A 27,994-nucleotide genomic window follows, 5' to 3' on the forward strand; every position below is an offset into this window, starting at 1 on the left:
GGCAGCGAAAACGTACCGTTTGAGAGTGCGCAGGCAGCGAAAGCTTTCTTTCAGACTGCCTCGTCCCCACGTCTCTAGGACAACTATTGTGCCTGTGGTTGGGTGGTGGGGCGAGGGGGCTAACGGCACTCCGTGTGGCGGCCAAGACAGTGTTGGCTTCATTAACGGTTCGACGCTGCGGGCAAACGGTTCTTCCTCTCCTCGGCCGACAGGGCGCAACGAAAGCTACGAAAAGGACGCGAACGAGAAAGTAACGTAAATTGAAATTTAAATACAATTCGATTCCGAAAAAGATCCCAATAAAACAAATAAATTCAAGAAAATAATACTGCTGGGAAAAAATCATTAACAAGTGTTTATCTGTGAGAGTGTTTGTCTGTGTCTGAGATCCGAAACGAACAACAAAATTTAAAATTGATAATTGAATATCAAATAAAATACATTGAATTATTGCCTTTGGTGGAAATTCTGATTTAGGTGAGTTCTGCATTCTATCTATTAATAATCTTCGGCACCAGCGAGATTACAAAATACCAAAATTGTTTATAAATAATAGGCCATTAAGGCCAACCAAAGAATATAAACGAAATCGGTTTCTCCCAGCAGATCAATTAATTTAATTCCACTGGGATCTTACTCATATTCCCATTCCGCCGATGAGATTCCAGTTCCGATCTTAGATGCTTACGTCTGGGGGAAAAAGTAATCAAATGCCCACAAAGGCAACGTCATAAACATCATACATACCTCTCCTTTCTCCCTAATGACCAGTTCTGGTTCTGCGTTTAAATATTCATTGCTTGATTTAAAGGGAACGACGATTATAATGCCAGGCGAAAGATACTGCTGACGTGTTAAGCAGAATCAAGATGATTGAGGGAGCGCGCGCCTAAGATTCCCAGAACTGACGTTCTTAACATTCGAGAAATGTTTAGAAAAAAAATGAAAATGCAAAAAATTACTCACGGAAATGGAATAGATTTCGCAGTAACAACTAGGCGAAACAATTTCAATTGGCAATGTTTCAATGTAGACATTACGAGTATTTGATCGGTGACAACATTCTATTCAAATAGAAATTCATCGAACATTTGTAACCTTTAAACGATTTGACTTAGGTTCACGATGACATGCAAATTTGGAAGCGTTTGAATTGTATTTACAATACAGAATATATTTAACGCATTTACATGTAGTTTTTTGGATACGCTAGTATACTAATAACATAACGGATATATATGTATATTTGGAATACATCTTTAACAAAATGAATAGTTATAGTTGTATGTCCCAGATTTTTCAATGTTTTTTTATGTTTCTTTTGGATTTGCTCCGCATTTCTAAGTGGTATTAGCTATCTTAATGTAAGTGGAAATGCTTGTCAATTTTGAGTCAAAGGAACAATCAGTACTTTTATATACATATGCCCACATAAATGTTAGAGACATCAATTGGAAATTGTAAAGCTATCTTTGCTAAATATCTATAATAGTTAAACAAAGATAATTGGGTAGTATTGTAATAATTGTTCGGCGATGGGACACGTTCGTTATAGGGTATCGAACCGAACTAGGATGGGATGTATCTAAGATATATAATCTATGATTTATGCTATTATAGTAAATATTTTCAGCTAGTCCAATAGTCCATGTACTTCTTCAGACAGTTACAGTTTTAGTAAGTTAGGAGTTGATATGATTTCAATAGCATATAATACATTTTTGGAGAGAGATTTACATGCGAATAACTTATAAAGAAGTACAAATTTCTGAAAACTAAAGTAAGTTCATCTCTTCAATTCAATAATAATGAAATACTACTAAACATAAACCAATGAAAAACCGATTTAAAATGCACTGGAAAAGGCTTTAAGAGAATCAATTAAAATGGCAGCTCCAGGGAAAAACAATTAGCTAAATAGATTCCACCTCCTGAGCAAGCTGAATGTTTGACATTCTTCAACCCTAAACAAATACAGTGAAAGCTCCTCCAAATGAACCGTCCTTAGTTGAACAAAAATAATAATAATAAGAATAAGCAAGAAGTCTCCACGTTAAACACATTATTACTCAATGCCCATCTCTGACAAGGAACACTCTGGAATGGTGGTTGTCCATCTACCGGAGCGTTCACTGTATGAGCGAAAACAAAACAAAATAAAACTGTGCAATTGCAATGGACGACGATTCATTTCCAGTTCCAGTTTCAGTGAGAAATGGCAATAAGTTCTAATCCGATCCAGCCCGGTGCCGGCCACGCTCCTGAGTCGTGCCTCCGCCTCCTCCTCTTGCCACTGCGCCACCGATTCCACGGTGCTTCACAAATCGCTGCCACATTAATTAATTAACAGTTTGTTTGTGATGACTGTTGCTATTATGGTTGTTGTTGTTATTGTTGTTTTTTTTTTCTGTGGTTGCGGTGTGTTGCTATTATTGCTGTTGATTTTCTATAAGACAAACCACAGACACACTTACACAAACACACAATAAATGTTAACTCTGTCGCTATTGCTGCTCTAGCCATCTGTCCATCTCTCTCTTTCTCTCGAAGTTACCTGAAGTTGTGAAATGACAAAGAGTCAAAGTCCCAAAGTCTTTGGCTCAGACAACCTTGATATGGTCATCTGGCTGGTAGATTTAACGAAAGACTAGCTTCTGGGATCGAATCTGTAGATACTCTGGTAGTTCAGTAGTCATATATTGTCTGAATTTCCCTAAACCAAACGCATTTTACTACGACGAGGTAGTAGTAGAATTAATATCAATATTCCTCTCTTCTCTGCTTTGCCAAGATTTTATCGAAACTATTATGCCCTCTGAAAGAGTACAGCAAGAAATAGCTTAAACATTGCATGCGGAACTCGAAAGCGAATTCGAACTCAAAGTCAAACTCGAACTCGAAATGAGCATCAACTCCGCAACTGCATTTACCAAATTATGCAATGCAGAGGCTGAAAACTGGAATGGCAAGGCAACCATTCCCACACCACTCCACACACCACACACATGCACACGTATATACATATGTACATAACTCTCCCGGAGCTTGGAACTGATCGGCTGCACTTGCTCTCGGCTCTCAGCTCTGTACAGATTTCCGCATGGGCGAACAACACTCTCACTTGCTCTCACGCACACTTGCAGGCCGATGCCGATGCTGCTGCTTTAATTGAAAATCGTGTGTGAGTGAGTGATACAATTGAGTTTGCCGAGCAAGTGCCTCCGCTACAGCCTCTGGCTCCTCTTGCTGATGATTCATGCTCGTTTTCGGGGAATCCAAAGCCAATCAAGTGTAGCGTGCCCCAGACGGACAGGTTTTCTGTTTTACCTTTTTGTTTTTTTTTTTTTGTTAGTATGCCAAACAGAAGTTGGGCTAAACCACGAAGCAGTTACTTTAGCCGTGGCCCAAAGAAGAGCACATACAATAGGTAGTGGACGAAAGCGGTGCTAACTGATAAGCCATTAGCTTTGCTGGAAATCTTTTCATATACATTGATCTACACATACAGTCATGTGACAAAAAAATAAGAACACCTGGCTATGTTCTAGAAAAAGCTCTATAAAATAATTATTTTCAGTAATTTTGAATTGCGTTATGTTTGCACTTCTGTAAGTAAAAATAAAAACCCAAGTCTAGCACAAATTTTGTTCTATATTTCATAGACTTAAAGCAGTGCAAAATAGTAGGGACACACACATACAATATAATATACATACATACTTCGTAATTATATGAGTAGTTTTAGATATACGAAAGGAAAGGAAAAACCAAAACTCTTGAGAATAATATGATGAGATTCGTGAAGGCAAACCTTTCTATACTACGAATAACACTTACATATGTGTAACAATCTAAAGTCTATAAGAAACACGTATAAATCCTTGTCTATCGAAGAAGAATGTCCCAAGATGATGCTAATCGCGGTGGGGCCTGTGTAAGTAAGTACAAATGTAAGGAGATCATCGACCCTTTGCCACAAAAAAGCTACGAAATCAGTTCAAATTTCCACACGAGCGCTAAGAAAGCTTTATCGACATGGATGACAAATATTCCACCAGACAAACAAAACTTGGTTGATTGGCCAGAGAAGTAAACAAACAAACACGTTAATCATAAGCTGAGCTTTGAGCGCTCCTTGGCAATATTTGTCCAGTTTGCTCCATAAATCGTACGGCTAATTGCTCCCAAAGGATCAGATAAAAAGCGCTTTTATATTGTTTTCGTTTCGTCGGTGGATGAGGAGGGCATGAAAAGTTCGACGTAGTAGAGGATGGTATTTTTTCGTATACACTCCACCCCGCCTTATCGTGTTTCGCTGCTGGCAAACATTTAGAGTTCATTTGTAATTTTGCTCATCTCGTTATTGATATCCCCCCCTGGCCACTACCACTATCTGCATGACTGTCTGAATGTCTTGCATGTTAATGCTCTTTGTCTCTCTCTCTCTCTCTTTTGGTGTGGCTCCACTATTGCACGGAGTGGTGGTCACATTATAAACAGTGGCCTCAAAAGCGGAGGCAGAGGAGCAATAAAAGCAGAAACAACAACAAGTGGTTGCTCAACTCTGTCACCCGTCTGCCTCCCCTTAATACATATCATTTCTGCTTTGTCCCACTCCGCTGTTCGCTGTTCGCTTTGGTTCGGTTCGGGGCTTGGCTCTGTTTGTCTGCAGTCTCTCCTTCTCTCCGGCTCTCCGCCAGTCGTACGCGTGTGACCTTGAATCACACATGTGCCAGAATTGCAGGGGGGTACGGAATTTTGCCCGCTTCGCATACGTCTTCTCTTCTCTGCTGCTTCGGCTGCTGATAGGATCTCGAAAACGAAGCTGAAACATAAAGAGAAGGTAAAGTTTGACGCAGAAATCGAACTGTTTCGGCATCGACGTCACTGGAAGCCGCAGTGATCTCAATCAAATCGATGTTGAGATGTGTGGCGAAATGTCGTTTCAATAACACCAAAATGTATGCCTAAAATCAGACTCATGGGAAACGATTTGTCGTTAAATATCTTAAGATTTGGGATACCATGGCATCTCTGGAATGTGTTTAATATATCAATAATACTATACGAATCAAAAATTCTATGAGAGGTGCTAAAATTCTCCTTTTAATTCATTAATCTTCGAGTGGATATCTCCGCTCCAAGTAAAAATGCGCAAGATCGTGGTTTTTTAATTTTCAAAAAAATATTTTGTGGGCATTGCAAATTTGCAATTTTGTCGCACAATGTTCTTGTTCTTCCTCTATTGCTCAGTCTTTTCCATTCATAATTTAAATTCCATATTAAATATGCAGTTCTTCTGTTAATTAAATTGTAAGCCCATTCAGGAATATGTATGTAAATAGATTTTGGCAAATATCTCACAGAATGCAGTCGATCCAGTACCCTGCCCACGCCCCATTGGGATTTTGTTTTTAGTTTGGAAATTTTGTTGGCCGAACCCAACAAAAATAAACTATACAAGCTGCATATGTATATGCACCGACAATAATGAAATATTTCTGCCCGATTTGCAATCTCAACAGAAAATATTTTCTCCCGATGGATGGACGTACATATACTCGGATTTCGTGCTCGTGTTTATTTAAATGACTGAAATCTGTTGATGGAACAGAAGCCAAAAATTGAGTTAATAACTCAGTCGTCTCTGACCTTAGACGATGTCGAGAGTTTTGTAGTTTTTTTGGTTTTTTTTTTCGTCTATTGCTAGTTGGGGAATTTGTCTGTTTAAATTAGCAGCGCTATATGGATTTTATACATTTACATTTGGCGAGGGTCGAGTCGGGCTGGTTACTTTTTCAGGTATGCCAATTCTTGGGAAAATCAATAAAACTAGAGCTGTCAATATTTAATAAATAGAGCTTCTCTGTTTTACTATGGGAGAGTGAATTGTGGAAATAAGATTCACACATTTGCAAGGAGCAAATGATCTATGGAACTGCGGTTTTCCGTTTACTCCCTGGTTGGATGAATCCCTCAGTAGGAGATAGAAATTTATATAGTATCACGTTCATATTAATAGTTTTTTATAAGAGAAGATCTTTTCTCTTTGATCTTTTTTTGCAATCAGTTTGATTCAAAAAGATTCAAATTTTACCTATTATGGAAAACAATGCATATTTTTTTGGAATGCCATAATAAGATCAATAGATCATCTTTGAGCTCTGCAAATGGCAGGAATAAAATTCTTGCCAAAGCAAAAAGAACATTTATTTATAACCAAATCGAATTGTGGAACACCTGCAGCGTATTATAAAAATCTCAACACTTTGGCAAACCCACTTTAAATTCAATAAGTTTTTTTGTTTTTGCGTCTTGTTACGTCATTCAAGTACAAAAAAGAAAAGAAAATAAACCGAACAATACGCACAAGGAACTTAGATAAACAAAAAAAAAAGCATAACAAACAAAAACCAGGAAAAGCTAGCTTCATGGGCCGAAGCTGTGGATACTCTTGGAGATCCATCGTACTCATTGAAGATAGAAAGTATAGAAAAACGATTTCATTAGAATAAAACTACATATTTACATTAAAATATTATGCAGGTGTTCTTAATACAAACGATATGTAACTTTTGTTTTGTGCGCAGCGCAGCAAACATCTGGTCGAAATCGTAGTACCCTATTGCCAGGGCATAAAAAGAAGCATGTGGGTGCGGGAGGAGTAGGAGAGGAGGGAAGTGAGATGAGAGAGCGCCTGGCAGACTGGAAATGAAAACAAAAGTATGCGCTCCGCTCCGCTCCTCATGGAATTCCAAACGATATCAGCGCCCGCAGTTTATCAAGTATACGCGCGCGCCCGTCGTCGGCCTATCAGACGTGCTGCTCTCCACGATCACTCGGCGAGAGAGAGCCGAGCCCAGACCGAGCCCAGACCGAGCCGATGCCAAAGCCGGGGCCGACGAGGCGGAGTCGATCTCAGCTGCAATCGCCAGCGAGTCGATGTGCTGAGACCCGGAGCCCAGGGATCGCTCAGTTTCGAGACAAACATTTCGGTGGTCGGACGTGCCAGGCCGGAGAAATCATTCGCTTCCCACATTGTAACGCATATTGTGCAAGTCACACGCGACCATTTTCAGTGCATGTGTATGCGAGTGCGTGTGTGTGTGTGTCTATGTGTTTGTTAATTATACGCGACACGACAACTACATAGTTAGTTCGAGCTCTATTCGAGTATGTGTGAATAAATCAATGTTCGCGGCGGCTGCATTGCTAATAAAGCAACAACAAAAAATATAAAAAACAATAACAAAAACGCACACTTGAAAGATTGCGTTGCTGTTTTCATTTCATAGCCATATCTCACCAAACTGAAGACAACAAAAAGAAACGAATTTGGCGCGCAGTGAACGAATGATAAGACCGTCGGTGAACAGTCATCGAATATAAACAAAATACACACAAATATAAAACAAAATTTAATGAAATACACGTGTCACAGCAACTCAGCAAAGAGATAATTCGATTACGGTACAGTAAACCCATAAGTGCATTCAGATCAACGTCAAAACAACGAAAATTAACACAATTTGAAGGCAATAACATTTGTGACAGGTGCAAAAGCAAAAGCAAAAGCAAAAACAAAAACCAACAGCAACGCAACATATAACCCATAAAAGGTTAGCAGCAACCATCATAGCCATCCAATCCACTAACTAAACAAATGGTGAAAAATCTAAGGCGCAGTTTATAAAGCTACTTACCCTCTCCATCTCTGAATGAGTACAGACATTGAATAGTCGGCTTCGGGCAGCTTCCCTCCTCTCCATTCCCTCCACCGCCATTGCAATGACACTGCAAGAAATACAAATATATAACAACAATTGGCTCGTGGGATTAGCGGAATAAATAAGTTATAATCCCAGATACATAAATAACGAGCAAACACATGCTGTGGGGTGGCAATTAATTAACTAACTGCCACATGTAATGCAAATTTTATTTATAAATATGGAAAAGCAGAGAAGTGCATTGGAGATCGTTCGAAATTAATGTTTTTCGGGAAGGTTACTATCTGTAAAAGTCACTCATTCCGTTGTTATCTGCACCAGCGCTTATCTACAGCGTGTGCCTCTTTGCCTCTTTCTACGCCTTAAAAGTACCTACCTATATGAAATTTGAACCAGAAAATTCCGAAACTCTTTTGTAAGGCTATCGCTGCTCACAGATAAATGACGTCACAGCGCTGCTTTTGTAATGCAACTACACGAAAAAGTGAGAGGCATTGCACACACACCCAAATTTGATGGGACTCCTCCTCCCTCTTACACAGTTGCTCTTTGCCCTATGATTTGTAACGAGTGAGCGTGAGAGCAATCTGATCTGATCTCTTTTTGCTCATTGTAAAGCCACAAAAATTCATCTGAGGACGCAGGCAGCAGGGCATTGCCAGATTGGAAAAATGAGTGACATGCGAAACGCAAATTAAAAAAGCATCGACATATGTACAATGTACATTATATACAATACACGAACATATAGACATGGTCTGATGGTTTTATAAATGTCTCATTAAATAACTATTTATGAAAGATGATGCATTTATGGCCAACAACCGATGAAGTCAAAATAGAAGAAGGATACATATTGTTCTTTTGGAAAGAAGAAAAAAAAGGAGAAGATTTCAGCACACGCTTCCCACTTGATTTGTAATACCGATTAAGTATTCCTTCTGTCGCTTACCCTTGCTTTTTTCAAGTTTTTTCAAGTGTAACATTAGATTTTTCAGCACAACTGATGCATTTTACAATACCAAGAAAATATGGCAATAAATCGCTATAGAATGAAGGCAGCAAACTGCGATTTAATGTAATTATTATACATATTCGTAGTCGTAGTTGGGTTTAAGTATATGCGAGTCTAGAGGTGGTTCCCTGTTTGATCTGTCTCTGTGCCACAGGGGCAATAACAACAGCGATTACCGATGAATGCAATTCATTTACATACTCGTACTGGCTCCAAACCACAAATTGTATGAACATACATATTTCTAAAGTACGAGTAAATATGTATACTCCCATGTACATATGCCGGAACTGCTCCCCTGAGTAGACATTTCCTTTCCTCTAGAATGCATTAAATATAATTTTATTGCTTGTTTGCTTATCGCAAAGTCAAGTTTTACAAAATGCCTTGAAATGTGTGTGCTGTACTATATGGTACATACAATATAAATATATATAGCCATTGATAACGAGGGAAAGCAAGCCGAAATATGTGTACATAGCTGAAAATGGCCACGTTTCTTATCAAAACTAGAAATCATCTCTGGGGAACTCTCCAGTCCCCAGGAGGAATACTTGTTAGAGTCAAAGAAATTTCAATGCTGGCTTTTCTCTCACCAAATTCCAGGCCCCTCTCTCTCAGTCTATCTCTCCCTCCATCAATACTAAACTGTAATCAACATTCAATTGACCGCAGGTCGACAAACATGGCCAAGATCTGTACAAAGAAACAAAAGCAGAGAAAAACAAAACGCTCGCCGAAATGCAAATATTTATATAAGACAATTGTAAATATTTTTACAACTGAAGACCAGGCCAGGCCCGGCTAGGCCAAGAAAAAAGTTTATAAAAATGATGCCATACGGCATCTGGAAGATTTCGTTTATTTCATTTGTAATCAAAGGAACTGCATTCGCACATGAACCGAAACCGAAATCCAATAAAGTCTTAAATACTTTTGTGCCTTATCCACGGACACGGACACAGACACGCACTCGGGCACGGGCACGGGCACAGGCACGGCCTGGCAGGGCCATACAAATAGAATGAGATGGAACAGTAGTCATGGTCAAAACTTACTTAAATATCGATTTATCTGCGCCTATGCTCAGAAACAGATCCCTAACTTTTATTCTTGGGGCATGAACCGAGGGCCAAGCCAAAAACTAGGCGGCCAACAGCAACAGCAGCAGCGGAATTGTTTTTGGTAATTGATGAAAGAAAAACCCAAACAAAACACACACACTTTTCACACCTTCTGTACCACATAGAAACGTGGGATTCATACATACATACATATGTACAAGGTATCATATACCCCCTTGCCCGCAGATATATAACTTTGCCATTTATATTGTTCAGATGGTGTTCGGATTGAAAGTTATTGGAAATTAAATGCCAACGGAAGGAGGAAGGTCACACGGTGGCAGGGCAAGTGTGTGGCAGGGCGTGTTGCGGGTGGAAAACACTTGTGGGTTAAACGATTATAGGTCAAACGGTATCGGTATCCATCTGGGTATCGCTTCAGCCAGAGTTTGGTTGAGTGAAAAATTAAAGGCATCCAACACCTCGTTAAACATTCTATCATATTTCTGTAAAAACTTTGCTAATGAAATCAATTTGGGAACTTCATGGCATCGTTTACAAGTCTAAGACGAGTGTGCTTCTGACTAACTGACGTTTCCTTGTGGAAATTTTGCATCAATCATGCTATAGTTCCAAAAAGGTAGAGCTCTATGGGGCAGAAAATTGATTGGAAAACCTAAACCAGTTAAATCCTGTTTATATTTACAAAGACCTACATGTCCACGTTCAGGACAACCCAGCAAAATCATGTAAATTCTTTCGTTTCCGTTCAGCGGAATACTGTATTTCCCAAACAATATTGTATTCGTCTAGGCAAATTCTTCCACGATCTGTCATCTCATATCCAGAGAGCACACAGCGTAAAAAACACGCATACGCCACGTTGTATGCGGTGGGCAGGCCACAGGCTGCCTCTGAAAATGTTGAATTGATTGAATTGTGAAAACTTTTATCGCAAAATAATTAAATGCTGCGGTTTCTCCAATTTTTGGGCATCGCGTGTCGAGTGTTTTGTTCGGTTTTAATATTTTTCTTTGTGTGCCCGAGTGTACGAGTAGCTGGGTGTCTTGGCCATTAGAATGGAAATTGTTCTAACGCTTCGCTGGCTTTTCTATGCTGCCTGCCCGGGAACGGGCCCGGGTGCTGGCCTAGTGCTGGCCTGGTGTCTGGTGTGGTCTGGTCTTGTCTGGTTTGGTTCGGCATTCTGAGAATGCCTTTGGTTACTCTCAGCATTATTTACTAGACTGCAAAATATGTTCTGTTCCTTTGATTTTTGCTTGAAAAGACATGAAAATCGATTTGTTGTATAATTTAACATTTGCTGCCGCTCCTCACAGGTTGTGTTCCGTTGTGTTCCGCTCTGTTGTGTACTGGGCGGAGAGCGAGCGTGTTGAATGAAGAAGCCAAATGTAACCGGAAAATGTGAGAGAATTAATGGCCTTTTAATTAGTTGCGCACATTAACAGTTTTCAGGTGGCATGGCATACGAATTAAAATCCCAACAAAAGCAAACAAATGAAAACAAAATCTGGAAAACGAATACCGAAATACTTTTCAATGATATTTTCATTGTAGAAGCAGAAACAGAAATTATATTCCACTGCTCATGGCAGGTTTCACTCCATTGGCGAATGCCATCGACTGACTCACAATTGAAGACACAATTCAGAGGAGAGGTTATCTCCCCACACAATAGACACTGGACAGTAGTCGCCATAATCGTACAGTTTAATAATCGCTCAGTTACCCCCTCTTTTGATTCCCACTTAGCTGAAGAAATCTGTTTGGGATTACCCAGAGATAGGCAGTGGGAAAACCTCATCAGAAGCAGCAGCATATGTACATCTGTGTGGAAATAGAAATGGCAAGGAATAAAAGTAGCTCCTCGCTCTACTGCCTGGAAATCCATTTCTGCCTGCTGTCTCCACAAATTAGATAACAATTTTCCATGGGAAAATTTGGTGGCAATCAATAAGGCAACCAAAACACACAAAATATTGCACTCAACGGGAGACAGATTCAATTATGGTCGGTCTATATCTCTGTTTTCTCGTATAGAAAAGGAGCAAAAAGAGTTTTGCCAAAAGTACGGGTCCACCACACTGTAGATGTACGTCAAAGGCAGCACTTTTGTAGTTTCATTCAATCAAAAGAAAAGATCGGTAGTTGGAGTTAATGTTTTGAATTCTGTCGAAACGTTTGGAATTACGGCATACGGACCCCGACACTCATTAGACCTCGGCGATCTGATTTGGGCTTGCATACTAAAACTATGCCTTCGAAAAGGCATTGGTCTAGGTGCCAGGTGTTCAAAGAGCCAAGCGCGATTCTGGACACTTTGAGCACCGAATATAAGAAAATAACCGAGTTAATGGGTTAATGGGTGACCCCGACATATCTTCATATCAAAAGAATGCAATTATCTTCAACTCACAGTACAGTGAACACTTTCACACATATTTCCATTGCAAACAGGTTGAATAAAGTTTGAAATCAAGGAGCAAAAAATCCTTAGATATTTGTATATTCATCAAACACAGGAGGCCAAATGGATTTGCTGCAAATGACAGCGTGGTTAGGCCCTCTATGGAAGACACTGTATGGGGAAGGAGGAACTGGCGGGGCAAACCATAATTTCCTTTATTGATTTTCCTAGTCAACTTTTCTTTTTCTTCGCCTGAGAAGATGCCATTCGTACTTTTTGGTGACAGGCAGAATTTGTTTCGGGGAAACTTTTTATTTGAATTTAATTTTTTCTATTTATATAACATATACGGAACGGAACGGAATAAGTACGAGTACGAGTATATGGAATATAATGCAGGGCTCGAGCACTCAACACCAATACCAACACCAACACTGGCTCAAAGGGAGGCCCAGTCACGCACACAAACGCACACGCACTCGCACACACTCGCATGCCAGCTTAAGCACTTGAGGTGCCAATGGAAGAGAAAGGGAGATAGAATGTTGCTACCCTGTAAAGCGTAGAGAACAAGGCTGGCTGTACTAGCCATGCACTAGAGAGCATGGAACAAGCAGGAAGTAGGTCTTTTCAGAGCACAAAAGCTCTGGCTAGCGACTACTTTAGATGCCGGGAAAAATCTTTACCACGCCTCCTTCTTGGTAAAATTGCGTGTCATCCACAATTTGGAAGTTACGGGTAAAGAGGAATATTATCTACTAAAATGCCAAAGCATGTTGACATCGGATCATAATTATGGCCAGGATGAACAAAACAAATTTAAGAGCACTTGCTGCTGGGTTCTTTGAACACCTGGCTTTTGAGATATTGTGGATATTATGCTATTCATTTGATTGCTCTCCCTTCCAAAGAGTATTCCTTGGATGCCTTTTTCAATAAAATAATACAACGTATAAGAAAGTAATCGATTCAGTATCAGATAATACAGGGTATCCCACAGTCGAAACACTCGAATTGATCGTTTCTTCGCCGCTTTGTCTGTGTTTGATGTTGAAGTTTATAAAGCACAACCACTGTGCTAAAGTGTGAGTGTGAGTGTGTGTGACTGAGTGTGTGATTAGGCCATCCACTGGATGAGTGAAGTGTATGGGAGGTGGCGGCATTTTGGGGGGTCTATACACCCAAGCTTTCCTATTCCCGGTCCACGCCCACACCAGGAGCAGCCCACTTCCGCTTCTATTTCGCTTTGTGTTTATTTTCGGTTCAGAACGCGATTTTCCAATCGATTGAGCACGTGACAAGCAGCTAGCATCTGAAATATGTGTGAGTCCTGCTGTCCTGCCGTCCTGCTTTCCAGCTGCTAATACATCCCCCAATATATTGCTGAAGTAATTCAAAACTTTCAGTGTAACTCGAAACCATAAATTTTGAGCCACTCCCCCTACCGGCCCACACATCCTGATGTCTACATTTCGAATCGAATCTATTTTTGAGAACATTTAATTAACATTTGTTCAACAATTCCGTTTTACCTAGCTCACATTTGCTGTTGTTGTTGTTTCCTAGTCCCTTAGACATCCTTTTTGTTTTTCGCTTTTCGTTTTTCGGTTTATTTATGCATCAATTTGTGGCTCTGATTTATGTCGCCAGAAATTTCCATTTCTCACTCCATTCAATGCCAAAAAAATGCGACCTAAATTCGAATTAAATTTGTGCGTTTTTTCCCGCGCTGAGCTTCTGGCCTGCCGTGGCCTGTCTTAAAGTATTATTCAGCTTAAGTTATGCCCGAAATTGAGGAGAAAGTAACTGGGGGCTAGACAACCCCACGATGGCAGGAGCGGGGGGGTGGGGGCGGTCTGAGTGGGAGCACGAAAAGGAAAGTAAAAGGAAGCTTGAGATGAGCCAAGCAATTGTGCGCCTTTTCCATTTGGGGCACTTAATGAAATCTACAAATTGCGAGTACACTGAAGAGAGAGCAGGCGAAATTTGTGCGAGGAATATTGATATTCAAGGATAAAAGTGGAAATTCACAAAATAAAGCATAAAGAATGGATGGGAGAATAGTGACCGGTAGCTAGGATTAACCAACCAACCACTCGAGTGGGACGAACCCTTGAGAATCGTATTAAAGAACACTTTACCAGAAGTTCCAAAAAGAATTTCGAAAAATTTGCAATTAATTTGAGGAGTCTTTGAAGTCTCTACAATGAGTATTTATGAAATTCACAAAATAAAAGTGGGATTAAGTTGGGTTAAAATATAAAATTCAGCCTTAAGCCATTTAATCCATTTAAAAAAAAACGCTTTGAACGCATTGAGAGGAATACATTTAAAAGAACATATACATTCATTTCCATCATATTTAGAGGGCCCCCCCCCCCATACAAATGATGCTAATAAATATTCCTAAATATAGTATAAATGTCCTTTGGCGGGGGCCAAAGAGTGGTTTGGGGAAAAAGGACTAATTAGCATGCGTTCTATATATATATTTATCTCCGTTGCTCCATTGAGTGGCTCCAGACTGAAGACGACTTAAGCCGAACAGGGGCAATCACTGTCGGGAAATTCTGTCAGCTAATTTAAGAACATTTTACCATGCGATAGGGATTGTTTCTCTAAGCAAAACTAACGACAGGGCCGCAGAAGAATAGCAGCGTGTGTGGGTTGGAAAGAGGATTGTGGTTCGTTCCGTTCCATGAATATGAGTTACATACAGGAGAGGGTATTCTGGCACAGATCGTACAGGATTGTCTATGGTTTTGAGAGCGTATTTAGGTTCACAAAAAGTACGGGCTGGATGGGAATGGGATATTTTGGCACTGAATGTTCGATAGGTATGCTCTAAGAAAAGATCTACAAATAAGTTGAAATTATATCTGAAGGCCTGACTTTTTTCACGAATCTCTTCCAAGGCCTAAGTAACAGGATGATGGGATCCGTCATATACGTTTAACCAACGACTGTACAATACCAAGATGAGGCATAAGGAACGGGGTTTTAGTCTCCGACTAGCTCGTCTGCGTATCTTGGGTATATCTTGGTATGGTATAGCCTTTGGTTTAACATCTGAAACCCCTAGCATAGGAGACGGGCAGGTCAGCGTAAAAGTTGTCATACCCTGTACACTGTACACGTATCTCATATATAATCGTACTCGTACTCGTACATTTCTTGTGTGGCTTGCATTAGACTTGAGTTGATTTATTATTTATGCCTGCGAGCAAGCGGCAATCGATATCTCTTCTCTCAACTTCTTGCTATCCAACACTAACGTTACACAACAGTTTAAATCCTGTACGTACGCCAGTTAATGACCCTCGCCTCGCAACCCTACTGCTCCTCGTATGTGTGTGAGAGGGTGGTGGGATGGTGGGTTATACATATGTGGGCGCGAGAGTGGTTGTGCAGGGTGCAGGGTGAGATTAGCAAAGCTAAGACCGCTGTCAGCAGCATTAGCTGCTAGCGCCATCTACTTAAAAGTTTCCTGATGTCATTGCGTCGCCTGCCGGTTGCCGAATGCTGCCGCCGCCGGCATCGAGGCAGCGAGTGAATTGTATCGCACTTGTGGATACCCTTGTATGGCAGAAATACTTGTAGAAGCAGTCAACCGTCGAATCGATGTCCTTTTCCCCTCGGAGTTGTTCAATCGAAATCGGTTGGCTGTTAATAGAACTGATGGAAGGGTATCAAAATCTTCGACCCCGTAGCTAGCCTTCGTTTCTTTTAGTTGTTTTGGCTGTCGACCCATATTCGCTTATTACACAGTTGAGATGTTCGACACAAGTGTGGGCTGGAGCAGGAGGGGCAGGAAGACTGCCTGGACAGAGGTGGGACCCATAAAGCGTCGTGTGGTCCGTAAACAAAAGCTGTAGGTTGTAGGATGTAGGATGCGTCGGTTGTGTCTCCGTGTATTTGAGTATGTGTGTGTGGTGTGAATTGCAAAAGCAGCGAAACGAAAAGAAATTATCTCTACCGACATGACGATACCCTTTTATTTGGATATAAATGGAAAAATCGTTAATCCCAAAGCAGGGGATCCTGTAGAATACCACGTTTTGGTTCGAAAATGGAATAATATGATCTGTAATACGATTTTTGGTAGATCTTAAACAGATATGGACAGAATAGAGAATACTATCAACTAAACTTAATTTGCTGGCATAGAAGTACGAATTCTCGGGTTGAGTGATTTTGAATTTCAGAATTGAGTTCCTATTAACTGACGAAGAGACAGACAAAGATATCGCATGCAAAGAAGTCATTGCTTATGGGATCAATCAATCCAGTATACCCTTTGGCTAATGGGTATCAAAATCCACTGGCGTACAAATTGTTTTTGCCATGCTATAAATGTAAACAAAATTAACATATGCAAATTTTTCAAGCCCACGTGTACGTGTGTGTGTGTGTGTGAGTGCTACTAAACACACGAGTATGTGTGTTCTGTGTGTGTGAGTGTGCGTGTAAGCTTGACGCCAGCATTTGGCATTTAGACAAATAGGCTGTCTCTCTGAGGCGAGACTTCTTGCTGGATTATACATGAAGCTAGTAGTCCGTATGGGCGTGTGTGTGTGCTCTCCTTTTTTCTTGAGGAAAAGTTGAATTATTTTCAGAAAATGCAAAATACTCTTGGCCATATGTTGGCTGCACTTGCCGGAAAGAGGGAGAGAGCTGAAAGGGGGGCCAGTAGCCGTTTTGGCCTTTTTATGGAAACGACTATTAAATACACATTACTATGCACAGTCATTGTTATTAACCTTGATCGGTGCGGCTTACACAACAAAACAGGAGAGTGGATATGAGGAAAAGCCGCATAGGAAGTCGTTAGGATGGGGCCCTACTATCTGATTATATTATGGAGAAGAGCCACACGAAAAAGAAAGCGAAGGAGAGCTCAGACTATAAGCTGTTGGCTGACAAGAATAATGAAATATTTACTCATTATTTTATAAATTAATCATGACAGAACAATGAAACAATATGGATATATGTACATAATTTACATACAATCGGATAAGAAATATAACAAATTGAGATGAATTAATCTCTTAGGAAGAGAGAAAGCAGCAAAAAAATACTGTCTGGGACAACTAGCCAAACAGGGTACTCGTTTCATACTCAATTTTGAAGCTACAAGAAAACCGAAACTGCAGCATCATCAAGAAGGTTCATATCTACTAGATTGGAGAATTGAAGAATTGCATTCGCATTGTTTGTATAGTCAGAATGAACCAAACAAAAGGTTAAACTTCAACTGAGTTCTTGGCTCTTTGAACACCTGGCTTCCGCAGACATTTAATGCTATAGCAACGACCTTTCGCGTGCGTATGCACTTATGTTAAAGTGCTTTCCACAAAATGAACTTTTTCTAAGAATTTAAAAGTAATATCTCTGCCGAAAGTCTTAAAAATGATAAAGTTTTTGTTGGGGCAACAACTTGGCTATCTTTTCCAAGAATCTACTACATTTTGTACCTCTATTTTTGTCAAACCAATAAAGTCTATGATTAAACGAATGCCATGCCTCGCCCAACCCGTTACGGGTTGTAGTTCGTAAGATTTGACAGGCTTTCCCTAGACATCGATTTGTATTTGCTCAAAGTTCAGCATGCTTGATAAGAATGTTGTCAACGAGGCCTCTGAGGTCATGTAAATAGATTTCTTTTAAAGGCCATCTTTCGATTGTCAACCTTAACATCAGATTTCGTTATCAGAACGAATGTAGATGTTTTTGGCAAAGCAAAAACGTACAGAGATACTGAAACGTTTCACATATGGGACATAAATCAGTTGGTTTGATTGCCCACAGCCGATCGCGTGTTGGGCTCATTCAAAATGTTTGGGGGCTTACACACAACAGTAATAAAACTCTCCAGAATTCATCTGTATTTGTAATCATGACAGCTAATTTCTGAAGTTTTATTTTCCTACTTCCTACTCTTGCATATACTTCCAAGTGGAAGCAATAATAGTAATATTCGTATGATTTGCTTGTTTCCAACCGCTTTGATCTGTTGCCATCTGTGGAATTCCATTTATTATAATCAATTCTTCGTATACTCATACTTTTACGTAGAATCTTCTACACCTTAGGGCACAAGAGAATTCAAAACACTTGCAATTAAAGCTGTGTATTATAGTACATAAATAATTCATAGGCATTGATGTTTCAAGCTCATCAATCCCAAGTCCGGACCAATATCGATACAGTATCTTTTGGCATTTAATGCTAATCTATCATTATGTACAAATCATTGCATTGGGTGGGAAATGGGAATGGGAATGGATAGTCATCATATATGGAAAAATTAATGGCAATCTATCAATGGTTTTATTTGCAGGCAATCAACAGCAACAGCAGCATCCAATGGCTGAGGAGGAGCTCTTTGGCGATTTACGTATGTACAAACAGCCAGGCCATCAATTTATGGCACATCTCACACACTCTAGTTGTTCTAATCCTAATTAATATAAACATGGAGCATATACTCGTAATTCCACCAGTGCCCAGCCCGAAAAGAGTGCTGGCTGGCTAATGAACAATCTGGAGGCATAAGTCAATCGACAATGCGCCTAATTAGGCCAGGGCATGGGCATGGGGCATTGGCATCCGATTTGTGGGGAATTTTTAGTGGCTAATTGAACATTGTTCGTTGCTAGTGCCAGCGGCAGAACGATCCAAAGTGGCATCCAGTCTGTCCAACATTTGACGTCAGAACTTGTCCTCGTCATCGGAGTCCCATCTGGTCATAACAAGTAGAAATAGAAAAACGAAACTCCAGTCTATCCTGACCCCTTCGAAAACAATAGCTATCTAGTGCCATGCCCACCCACACATACGTAACGTTACGAACGAGTTTGCATAATGGCGAGCGTGTCTCTGATAGATACAAAAGTATCTACTGTATACTGTACATTACGTATACGCAGTGTATGCTCTCTGTCACCTGCAGAGGGAACAGAATAGAGTCCTGGATTATACAAAAACAGAGTCTAAATGGCAGTCTGTCGTTCAATACTCAAAGGGAATCACACGATAAGTTTTCCGCATGGGTCTAATACATATTTCCTCTGACAGAGGGAAAGTAAAGTTTTCCTAGAGTTTCGCAAGCCATTTGAAGCTTCGGTCCCGTCCGAAGTTGTCCCATCATGTTCTAGTTCTTGCACTAAATTGTTTCTGGCATTCTGACTTATTGATTTTCATGTTATTTTCCATTGCACACACCCTCTACCTGCCACCTGCCACCTGACCGCTGCTCGCTGCCCCCATCCGTAGAGGACATTATCAATGCCAGCCTGGAGGTGAACGGCGGTGCAGGAGGCGGTGTAAATATGCCTCAGGTATTTCATCAGTCCACGTCCCTGCCGGTGATGCCATCGCCCATGCCGCTGGGCCAGATACAGAACCAGACACCGACATCCAAGAAGACGACGACAGGACCGAAGGCCAGCACCAAGACGGGTCCACACCTCCGCATCATCGAGGAGCCAACGAACAACATAATCCGCTTTCGCTACAAGTGCGAAGGACGCACGGCTGGCTCCATACCGGGCATGAGCACCAGCACGGAGACGGGCAAGACCTTCCCCACCATCGAGGTGTGCGACTACAACGGCCCCGTCACCGTGGTCGTCTCGTGCGTGACCAGCGACGAGCCCTACCGCCAGCATCCGCACTGGCTGGTCAGCAAGGAGGAGGCCGACTCCTGCAAGTCGGGCGTGTACGCCAAACGGCTGCCGCCGGAGGAGCGGCGTCTGGTGCTCCAAAAAGTGGGCATCCAGTGCGCCAAGAAACTGGAGATGCGCGACTCCCTGCTGGAACGGGAGCGAAAGAATGTGGATCCCTTTGGGGGTAGGTAAACCTCAATAGAGATTGATATTAAAGCCTGAATTTGCACTACAAATATCTCTTTTTCTTCCTCATGGCAGCCAAATTCGATCACAAAGACCAAATCGATAAAATCAATCGGTACGAGCTGCGCCTCTGCTACCAGGCCTTCATCACAGTCGGAAACACCCGCGTGGCCCTGGATCCCATCGTTTCCTCCCCGATCTACGGCAAGAGCAACGAGCTGACAATCAGCCGCCTGTGCAGCTGCTCGGCCAAGGTGAGTGGCGGCGATGAGATCATTATGCTATGCGAGAAGATCTCCAAGGACGACATCGAGATACGCTTCTACGAGACGGACGACGATGGCCGGGAGCTGTGGCACGCCAATGCGGAGTTCCAGCCCACGGATGTGTTCAAGCAGATGGCGATTGCGTTCAAGACGCCGCGTTACAGGAATCCAGAGATCACACAGAGTGTTAATGTGAGGATATTTTCGAACCAAAAAGCCATGGATGTATTCTACTTTCTATTTCGTAATGTCTTGCAGGTGGAGCTCAAGCTGGTGCGACCCTCGGATGGAGCGACGAGCGCCCCGCTGCAGTTCGAGTACTACCCGAATCCAGGTATAGTAACCTTTGCCCGGCTGCAGCGAAAGCTGAAGCGTAAGCAGGAGATGGACGTGTTCCAGCAGATACTTTCCCTAGATAGCGAGACGACAGCCACCAAGTATTCGTGTCCGCCGCTCGATCTCAACGAGGACGAGAACAACACGGTCTCCTCGGACGATCAGCCGAGCTCGGGCACCCTCAACGACTTTGAGATCGCTGTCAAAAAGCAGCTGATGCACCTGCAGCATCGCGGGGAGTCGCACGATGCGGATGGCAACACAATGACGGAGTACACGGACAACGACAACGAACCGGACATGGAGATCGAGCTGGAGGTGCCGCAGCTGCTGCCCCAGCTGGCCGATGACTGCACCCAGACCTCGACGCCCATGGAGGAGATCCTGCAGCATCCGCAGCTGCAGACGCGTCCCCTCAACAACGTGGACAAGATCACCGAGTGGATGAAGAGCAGCGAGTTTGAGCGGACGGACAGCCTGACCGTGGAGAACGGGGACACGCCCACCCTCTCGAACAGCACCGCCCAGACGGCCTTCACGAATGTGAGCAGCCTGACGGCCAACACGACCATAACGAACCAGCTGGACGAGCTGGAGGGGGCGGACGAGGGAGCTGGCTCCCGAAGGGATACCCTAGAGGATCCGGCACTCAAGGAGCTGCCCGAAGCCGATGGAGGTGCTGCACCTCAACCTCAAGAGGAAGTGGAAGGGGAGACAAAGGGGCAGAAAGAACCCGAGTCGGCCAGCGCCCAGGCCTCGGTGGATATCGATGAGAATTTTGATGAGACGGCCACGTACACGAGCCTGCAGATAGCCTTCAACAATCCGGTGGACATACCTAGGGACTGTGCCTCCTCCAGGCAGACATACGCCGCCACCAATCCCTTCAGCCAGATGGATGAGGACGAGCTGGTGGTGCTGACGAATCCACCAGCGCCGAGGATCAAAGTGAACGCGGCCCAGACCCCGGCCACGCCCCCCTCGCCCACACTGCCCCAGCTGCCGCCGCGTACACCGTCGCCGGATCCCGATCATCGTCTGCCGCCGTTGCCACCGAAGCCACAGAGGAACTCCCAGGATCTGAGCATTGTCAGCGATGGTTCGATCAATCGGTCGCGAAACGGGAGCCTCAGCTCCGCCAGGACCACGCCCTCGCCCATCATCATAATGCGCACGCCCGACCAGAGCCCCACCAAGCGCCAGCCGACGTCGACACCAAGTGGCTCGCCCAAGAAGCGCCAGGGATTCTTCTCGCGCTTCTTCTCGCGCCGCAAGAGCAAGGCCGAGGAGGAGGACGGGTCCTCCCTCACGGTGGCCGGAAGTCCCAGCAGGCAGGCCAGCACACCCACCGGCAGTAGGGAGCCGAGTGTGGCGCACTTTGCCCTGGGCGATCCCAACCGAAGCTCCAGCCGCTCCATGCAGCCGCCAAGCAACTGTGGTCGCAGTGGCCGTCCCGTGGGCCGCAGCTCGAGCAGTGTCTCGGGCAAGCGACCTGCCTACCTGGACGCCGATGTCATCCACATACCTCTGAAGGGCGGCGACAGCGAGAACAGCCTGCTCCGGCCCGAGAGCTACTCGAACGCTAGCACCCTCAGCTATGGTCGACCGCTGGACCGGAAGACCCTGAGCACACTGCAGCTGGCCGACATACCCATCAGCGACGGCAACATGGAACTGGTGGCCATTGCCGATCGCCAGAGCATCCGGAACTTGTGCGAGGGAGCCTACGGCGTGGTCCTCGATCCCAGCGTGGATCTCTCCGAGGCCGAGCACTTTGCTCTCTACACCAGCAAGTCCCCGGAGCCGCCATTTGGTGGGGACCAGGCGGGAGCTGGTGCCGATGATGGTCCTGGCGGGGCGGAGGCGACGGATTTCCTCAGTGCTGACGAGATAGCGCGACGTCTGGCCGAGGCCAATGGCTTACAGTGAAGCATAGGCGGGGGGACAAAGGGGGTTTCGGGTAACTGATGCGAGGGTTCGATGTAAAAGGGTTCTGTAAGAGTAGAGAACCCATCCTTAAGTATTGATTGATTGTATCCTACGAAGAGAACAACACTGGGATCACCACTTTGCGATTGTATTTTTTAAAATTAAATGCAAGAAAAGGGAGAAACCCCACAGCGACCAAGACATCAACTTGTATCCCTCCAATCTAAAAACCTGGTACCTGAGAGCAGACATAATTTTTGAAGTTTTTCGGAGCCCTTTTGGGTTGTATCAAACCTTCAAGAAAGCCATTGAACACCCTCGAATATTAACCAAATCAGTTACCCGAAACCGCACAAAAACTACAATAGTTTAACTACAAAACAAAACAAAATCAGAGCAGAACTATGGATATTTTCTAGTCGTTTTCTTTTTTCAGTATTAATTAACGCTTATCTTATCCCTCCCTCCCCCACTTAATAGTTTAGTCACCGATGAGAACACACAGAACCGAATCGAACAAAAAAAATTAATCGTCCTATCCGAATATATCTTTATAGAAAACCTAACCCAGCACAATCGTCTGGTGGCGCGCAAGACCGTTGAGACCCTTAAAAGGAATCTCATGAGCAGCGACTTCTCCGATTTCCATCAGAGTCCCAAGCAGCCCAAAACGTCCTGTAAGTTCTCTCTCGCATTTCCATTTACTGGTGCTGGTTTAGGTTTCGAGATCATACTCTCTATTTACATCTATTTAGTTCCTATAAACACCTCACCCACATACACATACACACGCGCACACTCATTAAACGATCGACATTTCGAGTAGATGAAAAATGGTTTAGAGCTTATAGATCATATAACATACATACATATAACACATATAATATGTAAGCAAATATAGCTGATACCTTGTGGACCAATAGGTTGAATTGTCGTTGGAAATTTTAGGCTTGTCGGTTTTTTTTTGGTATGGAATTCGTTGAGGTTGTGGGCCGACCAGGTAGATGATATTTGTTCTACACATTCATATTGTATTTAAATTTGCTGAATAAACAAATGTTTGGTGTTAAAATCCAGATATTATTTGGAAAATTCATTACTAATTTTATGATTATTACAAAGTTTAATCTTTTCAATGTTCATTCGTGTTTCGAATATATCGAGGAGTTTCAGAAACCCATTCTTTGAAGACACATCTTCTTTATCTCTATTTCTATGGGTCTGGGTCGGGTTTGTTCGACCCAAACGTTTTCCCATATTCCCCATCTATTTCTGTTCAATCTATCATAAGTAAATGCTCGTTTGATAAAAAGTTTCGTCCGTTGTGGGCATTAAGGACATTAGAGGGCGAATTTCTTGGTATTTCTTTTCCTGCTACTTCCCATCTAGCTTTCCCCCTAGCTTTCGTCTCTGGCACAGCACCGAAATGGAACGGACGTCTGATGACAGACAGACAGTAAGTTTTGCTCGCTGCCTGCCGCCCAAGCAAGTTGATGTTGTGGTTTGCCTTTGTGTCCTTTTTAAGTTGCGCCAAATTGCTTTAGTTCTGCCTCGGTTTCGCCTCAATTATGTAAATGCTTATAGCCGTATAGCCCCATAGCCGTGGTGCGTTCATTAACCTTTTGTTTTATTGTAACCTAATACCAAGGTCTGCCACATGTTGTTAAAAACCTTCTACTTTTTTGTTGTGGGTGTCCTTTTCAGTGGTCCAGCCGCCGCAGATAACGATGACGACCGCCCCGGCGCCACATATGTCACCCGGCATGGGTATGATGTACGCGGGAGGCAGCCCGCACTTTATGCACGAGATTAAGGTGGAGTACCCCTATATGGATGTGGACAGTCGCAGCAGTCAGTGCGCCTCGGTGGACTACAACTTCCCCTCTCCACGCTCTACCTGCAGCACAACGGACGGCATTCCGCCCATGAGAATCGGGCCAAACAATAATCTCTATCAAATCCTGGATATGGGTACGACCCTGCAGGAGCCTGCGAGCTATGCGAGGAATGGCTGCAGTCCCACAGCCTTCAGCGGTGGCTCCATGACACCCATCAACCACAACAACAACACCAACAGCAACAACATGATCAACAATAACTTTTTGAGTCTCAAGCTGGGGACAATGAACCCACCGTCTATAACGCCGCCACAACAAATGGATCAGGCCATCAAGCAGCAATACCTCGCCCAAGAGTCTCAGCCTGCGCCACACTTCCTGCAACAAACACAACCAGAGCAGCAGCACCTGCAACAACAGCAGCTACTTCAGAATCAGCAATACCCGCAGCAGACTCAGCCTCAGCCTCAGTTGGAGGGACAGAATCAATCCTTCAGCGATCTGATATTGTCCAGCACGTTAATGGACCTGGGGCCAATAGATACCAACGATCTGATCCAAGGTATGGAGGAGACGCTCAGCAGTTTGGGTCTAACAGGAGGAGGAGGAGTAGGAGGAGTTGGCGCTGGAGCCATGCAAATGAACAATCATTACAATAATTATTAGACTGTATGTTATATATATTCTTAACCATCAATAGAGCTATGTTGTAAGACGGTTGTTATGCAGGGAAACCAAGCCACAGAACATAATCCAACTATGCAGCCAATATGGACCTCTGTTTGAGCAGATTGTACATAGATCTTTTATATAGAGAGAGAGAGAGAGAGGGATATGCGAATCTCATTGCCCGATGGCTTGATTCGTTTCGAGTAATTGTTAATGACAAAATGAATCCATTAAAATAGTAATAATATGTGAAATAAACTGTAATTTATGATGTTACACGGATGATGTATTGGGGAATGTGTGGTAATACTAAAACTGATCTATATAGCTTAAATATATCTGTCTTTATCTGGCAATAGAACCGGACACCAATTTAGCGACAGAAATGCGGCTGACCGACACTGGGCTTGTTCTCATCGCGCATTCGAGTAAAGAAAACATTAATGTCCTCTGGGGTGACGACCTTGTCTCTCAAGGCAAAACCCTTTAGGTAATCCTTCAGCTTATCGGTCATGCGATTGTATTCGGTAATCGCATCGATCTGCTGGGTGCGGTCAATCGAGGACAAGGCCCGCATGCCCTGCTCGTAGCTGGAGTTCTCCTCGGCCCGTTTCATGCCGCGATCCTCGTATGCCTTGGCCGAATCATCGGCATCCAATAGGAACTCCACGGCAAACTCTTTGAAGAGGGCCAGGCACTCGGTGCACTTGCAAAGCGATTTGCGCCAGTCGTTGGTCCAGAAGGCGGCACCTGGAAAGGGCAAACGGAATAGGCTTACAAAATGTATTCGATCAAGCAAGCCCTGGCTGGGAATTCATTATACCTATCCCAACTCTTGGCTCTATCCTTAACATAACATTTTTTATTGAAATTTTCCAACTCCAAAAAAGAAAAAATGAATTTGGAGTACTTTTCTGAGGGCATGGACTGCCTGATGTACTGCGGCCTAAAGCTATCGCCGGAGCAGCGCATCCTCATCGAGAACTCGCTGATCGCTTTGCAGAACGACAATCGGTTCTCGGGCATGTATCTGTGGGGTCGCATCACGGCCACCAAGCAGGATTACTACATTGCCTTTGGCTACACCAATGACTGCCTGAAGGATCGAAAATACTTCTACAGCCTCGACCAGTTTCAGTGGCAGCTGCTGCCCTTCGTCCAGAGTCCGAAGATCTTTCAGGCCACCACTCTGGCACGCGAGTCTTTCGTTGGCGATCCCAGTCTGATGACCTACGTGAAGTTGGTGAGTGTAAACCGGAGGAGGGGAGTCGAATTGTGGTTTAACTATGAACGACTGTCCGATAGGATCCCACATTTGAGATTGTGGGCAATCATGTGGTGGCCATCAGTCGCCCCGAGGTGGTAAAGTTGAAGGAGGAGGAGCGCCTGGCCGCCATTGTGTTTATCATTACCGAGGAGTGCGCCGTCTGCCCGCGCGGTGCCCTTTACAAGATGACAGACGGCCGCGTTATACCCAATCAAATGTTTCGCGGGCTGGACAACTTGCAGGTGGACAACCAGTCCTTCTACCAGCTCTATCGTCTGCCCCGTAACGACCTCAAGGTGAACCTATCGAAGCGAAGCGACTACAACTATCCGATTGACTTCCTGGACACGATTGACTGCGTGATTCCGCTTGGACAGGCGTTTGCCCTAAACTTGCAGCGAAACGAGCGTCTGGTCGTGATCAAGTCGTGCCTCTGGCTGGGCATGACCTTCTTCCACAAGATCACCTCTCACAAGCACGGATTCTTGTACTTGGGCGATGGCAAGAAGAATTCCAAATTGCTTTTCATGTATTGAGAGTTGAGAGCGTTTTTCTGATTAAATGTTTATTGTTTTTGGGGGCATGCACTTACCCTGGTGTTTCTTTGTCGGATTTGGGCGACGACAATCCCCAGTTGAGAGCTTGAGACGCTTGCTAGCGGGCTCCTCTGTCTGCTCAGGCTTTGAATCAGCTTCGGCGTCGACCTGGACTTTATCCGCTTTTAAATCTGCTTTGGACTCTTCGGCTTCGACTGCCTGTAGTGCCAGGCCAGTGTAGTCGCGCAGGAACTGATTCTTGTCCATGCAAGTGTCGCAAATCATTTCGCTGCACGAATCGAGCATCTTCTCAGATGCCCCGGGGGCCTTCATGTGTGGCAAATGGTACCAGTCCTCGCAGACTGCGCACTGCAGCATCACCTCCTCGGTGGTGCGCTCTGGATCCGGATACGGACGCTTGCACTGGCAGTACAATCCTTGGAAATTCTGGTTGTAAAGATTTCCATCGTTCGACGGCTGGGGTCCCTCCAGCTGAGGATTGAGGCAGCAGCGCTTGACTGCGCCCAGCCGCAGTGTCGGACAGTCGCAGCGGAAGTTCCGCTTGGTGTAGAGCTCCACCAGTTCGTGGTTTTCGTGGCAGCGATAGGAGCAGGCCAGGCAGACGCCAGCGCACTTGGCCAGATCCGTGCGAGCCTCGGGGCAGCAGGTGAGGCAGGAGTACAAGGCCTGCCGCTGAATGGGACCCTTGGCATAGGTGCAGGCCTTTTCATCGGAGGCGCCCAACACCGCGGCGTACTCGTCCTCCATTTCCTTCTCCTGCTCGAGCACGTCGACCATGGTTATTGTCGATTGCTCGAGTGTATTAACCTCCTCGCCCTCGGCGTCAGTTGTTGTGGCGTTCGTGTCGCTCATTTTGCTGCCCAAACACTTCAAATGATCTCTTTTTTTTTGCAAACTGATGTGAGTTAGAAACTATGTGAATGCAGCGCCATTGGCGCGTTGTTGTACAAAAATTTGCAAATAATTGGAGAACTAGAGATGTGGGCCAAAGCGATTCGCCGAGCGATAGCTATCGATAGCTCAGCGTTTATCGGTAGCTGAC

The 27,994-nt window shown here is 43.8% G+C and overlaps 3 protein-coding genes and 2 long non-coding RNA genes across 7 annotated transcripts; 2 read left to right on the forward strand and 3 right to left on the reverse strand.

Moving 5' to 3' along the window:
* Window positions 1–99: 99 nt before the first annotated feature.
* Window positions 100–25,404, forward strand: LOC108162026 (dorsal-related immunity factor Dif). Of its 3 annotated transcripts, XM_017296544.2 has the most exons (7): window positions 6,962–7,619; window positions 18,578–18,634; window positions 19,513–20,088; window positions 20,166–20,548; window positions 20,615–20,690; window positions 23,179–23,298; window positions 24,326–25,404. In XM_017296544.2, exons 2-7 carry the CDS (start codon window positions 18,604–18,606, stop codon window positions 25,123–25,125), a joined length of 1,986 nt encoding a protein of 661 aa, XP_017152033.1. In that variant the 5' UTR covers window positions 6,962–7,619; window positions 18,578–18,603; the 3' UTR covers window positions 25,126–25,404. The 3 variants fall into 3 exon arrangements, with proteins under 3 accessions (XP_017152032.1, XP_017152031.1, XP_017152033.1); XM_017296543.2 differs by lacking the exons at window positions 6,962–7,619; window positions 24,326–25,404 and adding an exon at window positions 100–477 and having other exon boundaries at window positions 20,615–23,235; XM_017296542.2 differs by lacking the exon at window positions 24,326–25,404 and having other exon boundaries at window positions 6,938–7,619; window positions 20,615–23,235.
* LOC108162030 lies at window positions 472–8,635 on the reverse strand. The gene is made up of 3 exons (XR_001775532.2): window positions 7,704–8,635; window positions 748–912; window positions 472–690 (listed from the first exon to the last, which is right to left on the reverse strand). It is a non-coding gene; the product is annotated as an uncharacterized LOC108162030 (long non-coding RNA).
* On the reverse strand, window positions 10,564–11,364 carry LOC117188876. Its single transcript, XR_004472929.1, has 2 exons — window positions 11,145–11,364; window positions 10,564–11,085 (listed from the first exon to the last, which is right to left on the reverse strand). It is a non-coding gene; the product is annotated as an uncharacterized LOC117188876 (long non-coding RNA).
* LOC108162027 (putative E3 ubiquitin-protein ligase UBR7) lies at window positions 25,371–27,941 on the reverse strand. Its single transcript, XM_017296545.2, has 2 exons — window positions 26,988–27,941; window positions 25,371–25,878 (listed from the first exon to the last, which is right to left on the reverse strand). Exons 1-2 carry the CDS (start codon window positions 27,802–27,804, stop codon window positions 25,502–25,504), a joined length of 1,194 nt encoding a protein of 397 aa, XP_017152034.1. The 5' UTR covers window positions 27,805–27,941; the 3' UTR covers window positions 25,371–25,501.
* Window positions 25,938–26,986, forward strand: LOC108162028 (radial spoke head protein 9 homolog). Its single transcript, XM_017296546.2, has 2 exons — window positions 25,938–26,371; window positions 26,434–26,986. The coding sequence occupies exons 1-2, from the start codon at window positions 26,024–26,026 to the stop codon at window positions 26,929–26,931; spliced, it is 846 nt and encodes a 281-aa protein (XP_017152035.1). The 5' UTR covers window positions 25,938–26,023; the 3' UTR covers window positions 26,932–26,986.
* Window positions 27,942–27,994: the final 53 nt, after the last annotated feature.

Source organism: Drosophila miranda, chromosome 4 (assembly GCF_003369915.1).
Source record: "Drosophila miranda strain MSH22 chromosome 4, D.miranda_PacBio2.1, whole genome shotgun sequence".
Lineage (NCBI taxonomy): Eukaryota > Metazoa > Arthropoda > Insecta > Diptera > Drosophilidae > Drosophila > Drosophila miranda.

Excerpts from the sequence above, each read along its gene's own strand:
- LOC108162028 (XM_017296546.2), top strand. The coding sequence starts at position 26,024 with ATGAATTTGGAGTACTTTTCTGAGGGCATGGACTGCCTGATGTACTGC. Across the intron at positions 26,372-26,433 it reads TGATGACCTACGTGAAGTTG|GATCCCACATTTGAGATTGT; the intron begins GTGAGTGTAAAC and ends ACTGTCCGATAG.
- LOC108162026 (XM_017296543.2), top strand. The coding sequence starts at position 18,604 with ATGGCTGAGGAGGAGCTCTTTGGCGATTTAC. Across the intron at positions 20,089-20,165 it reads GAATGTGGATCCCTTTGGGG|CCAAATTCGATCACAAAGAC; the intron begins GTAGGTAAACCT and ends TCCTCATGGCAG. Across the intron at positions 20,549-20,614 it reads AGATCACACAGAGTGTTAAT|GTGGAGCTCAAGCTGGTGCG; the intron begins GTGAGGATATTT and ends AATGTCTTGCAG.
- LOC108162027 (XM_017296545.2), bottom strand. The coding sequence starts at position 27,804 with ATGAGCGACACGAACGCCACAACAACTGACGCCGAGGGCGAGGAGGTT. Across the intron at positions 25,879-26,987 it reads TCCGACAAAGAAACACCAGG|GTGCCGCCTTCTGGACCAAC; the intron begins GTAAGTGCATGC and ends TGCCCTTTCCAG.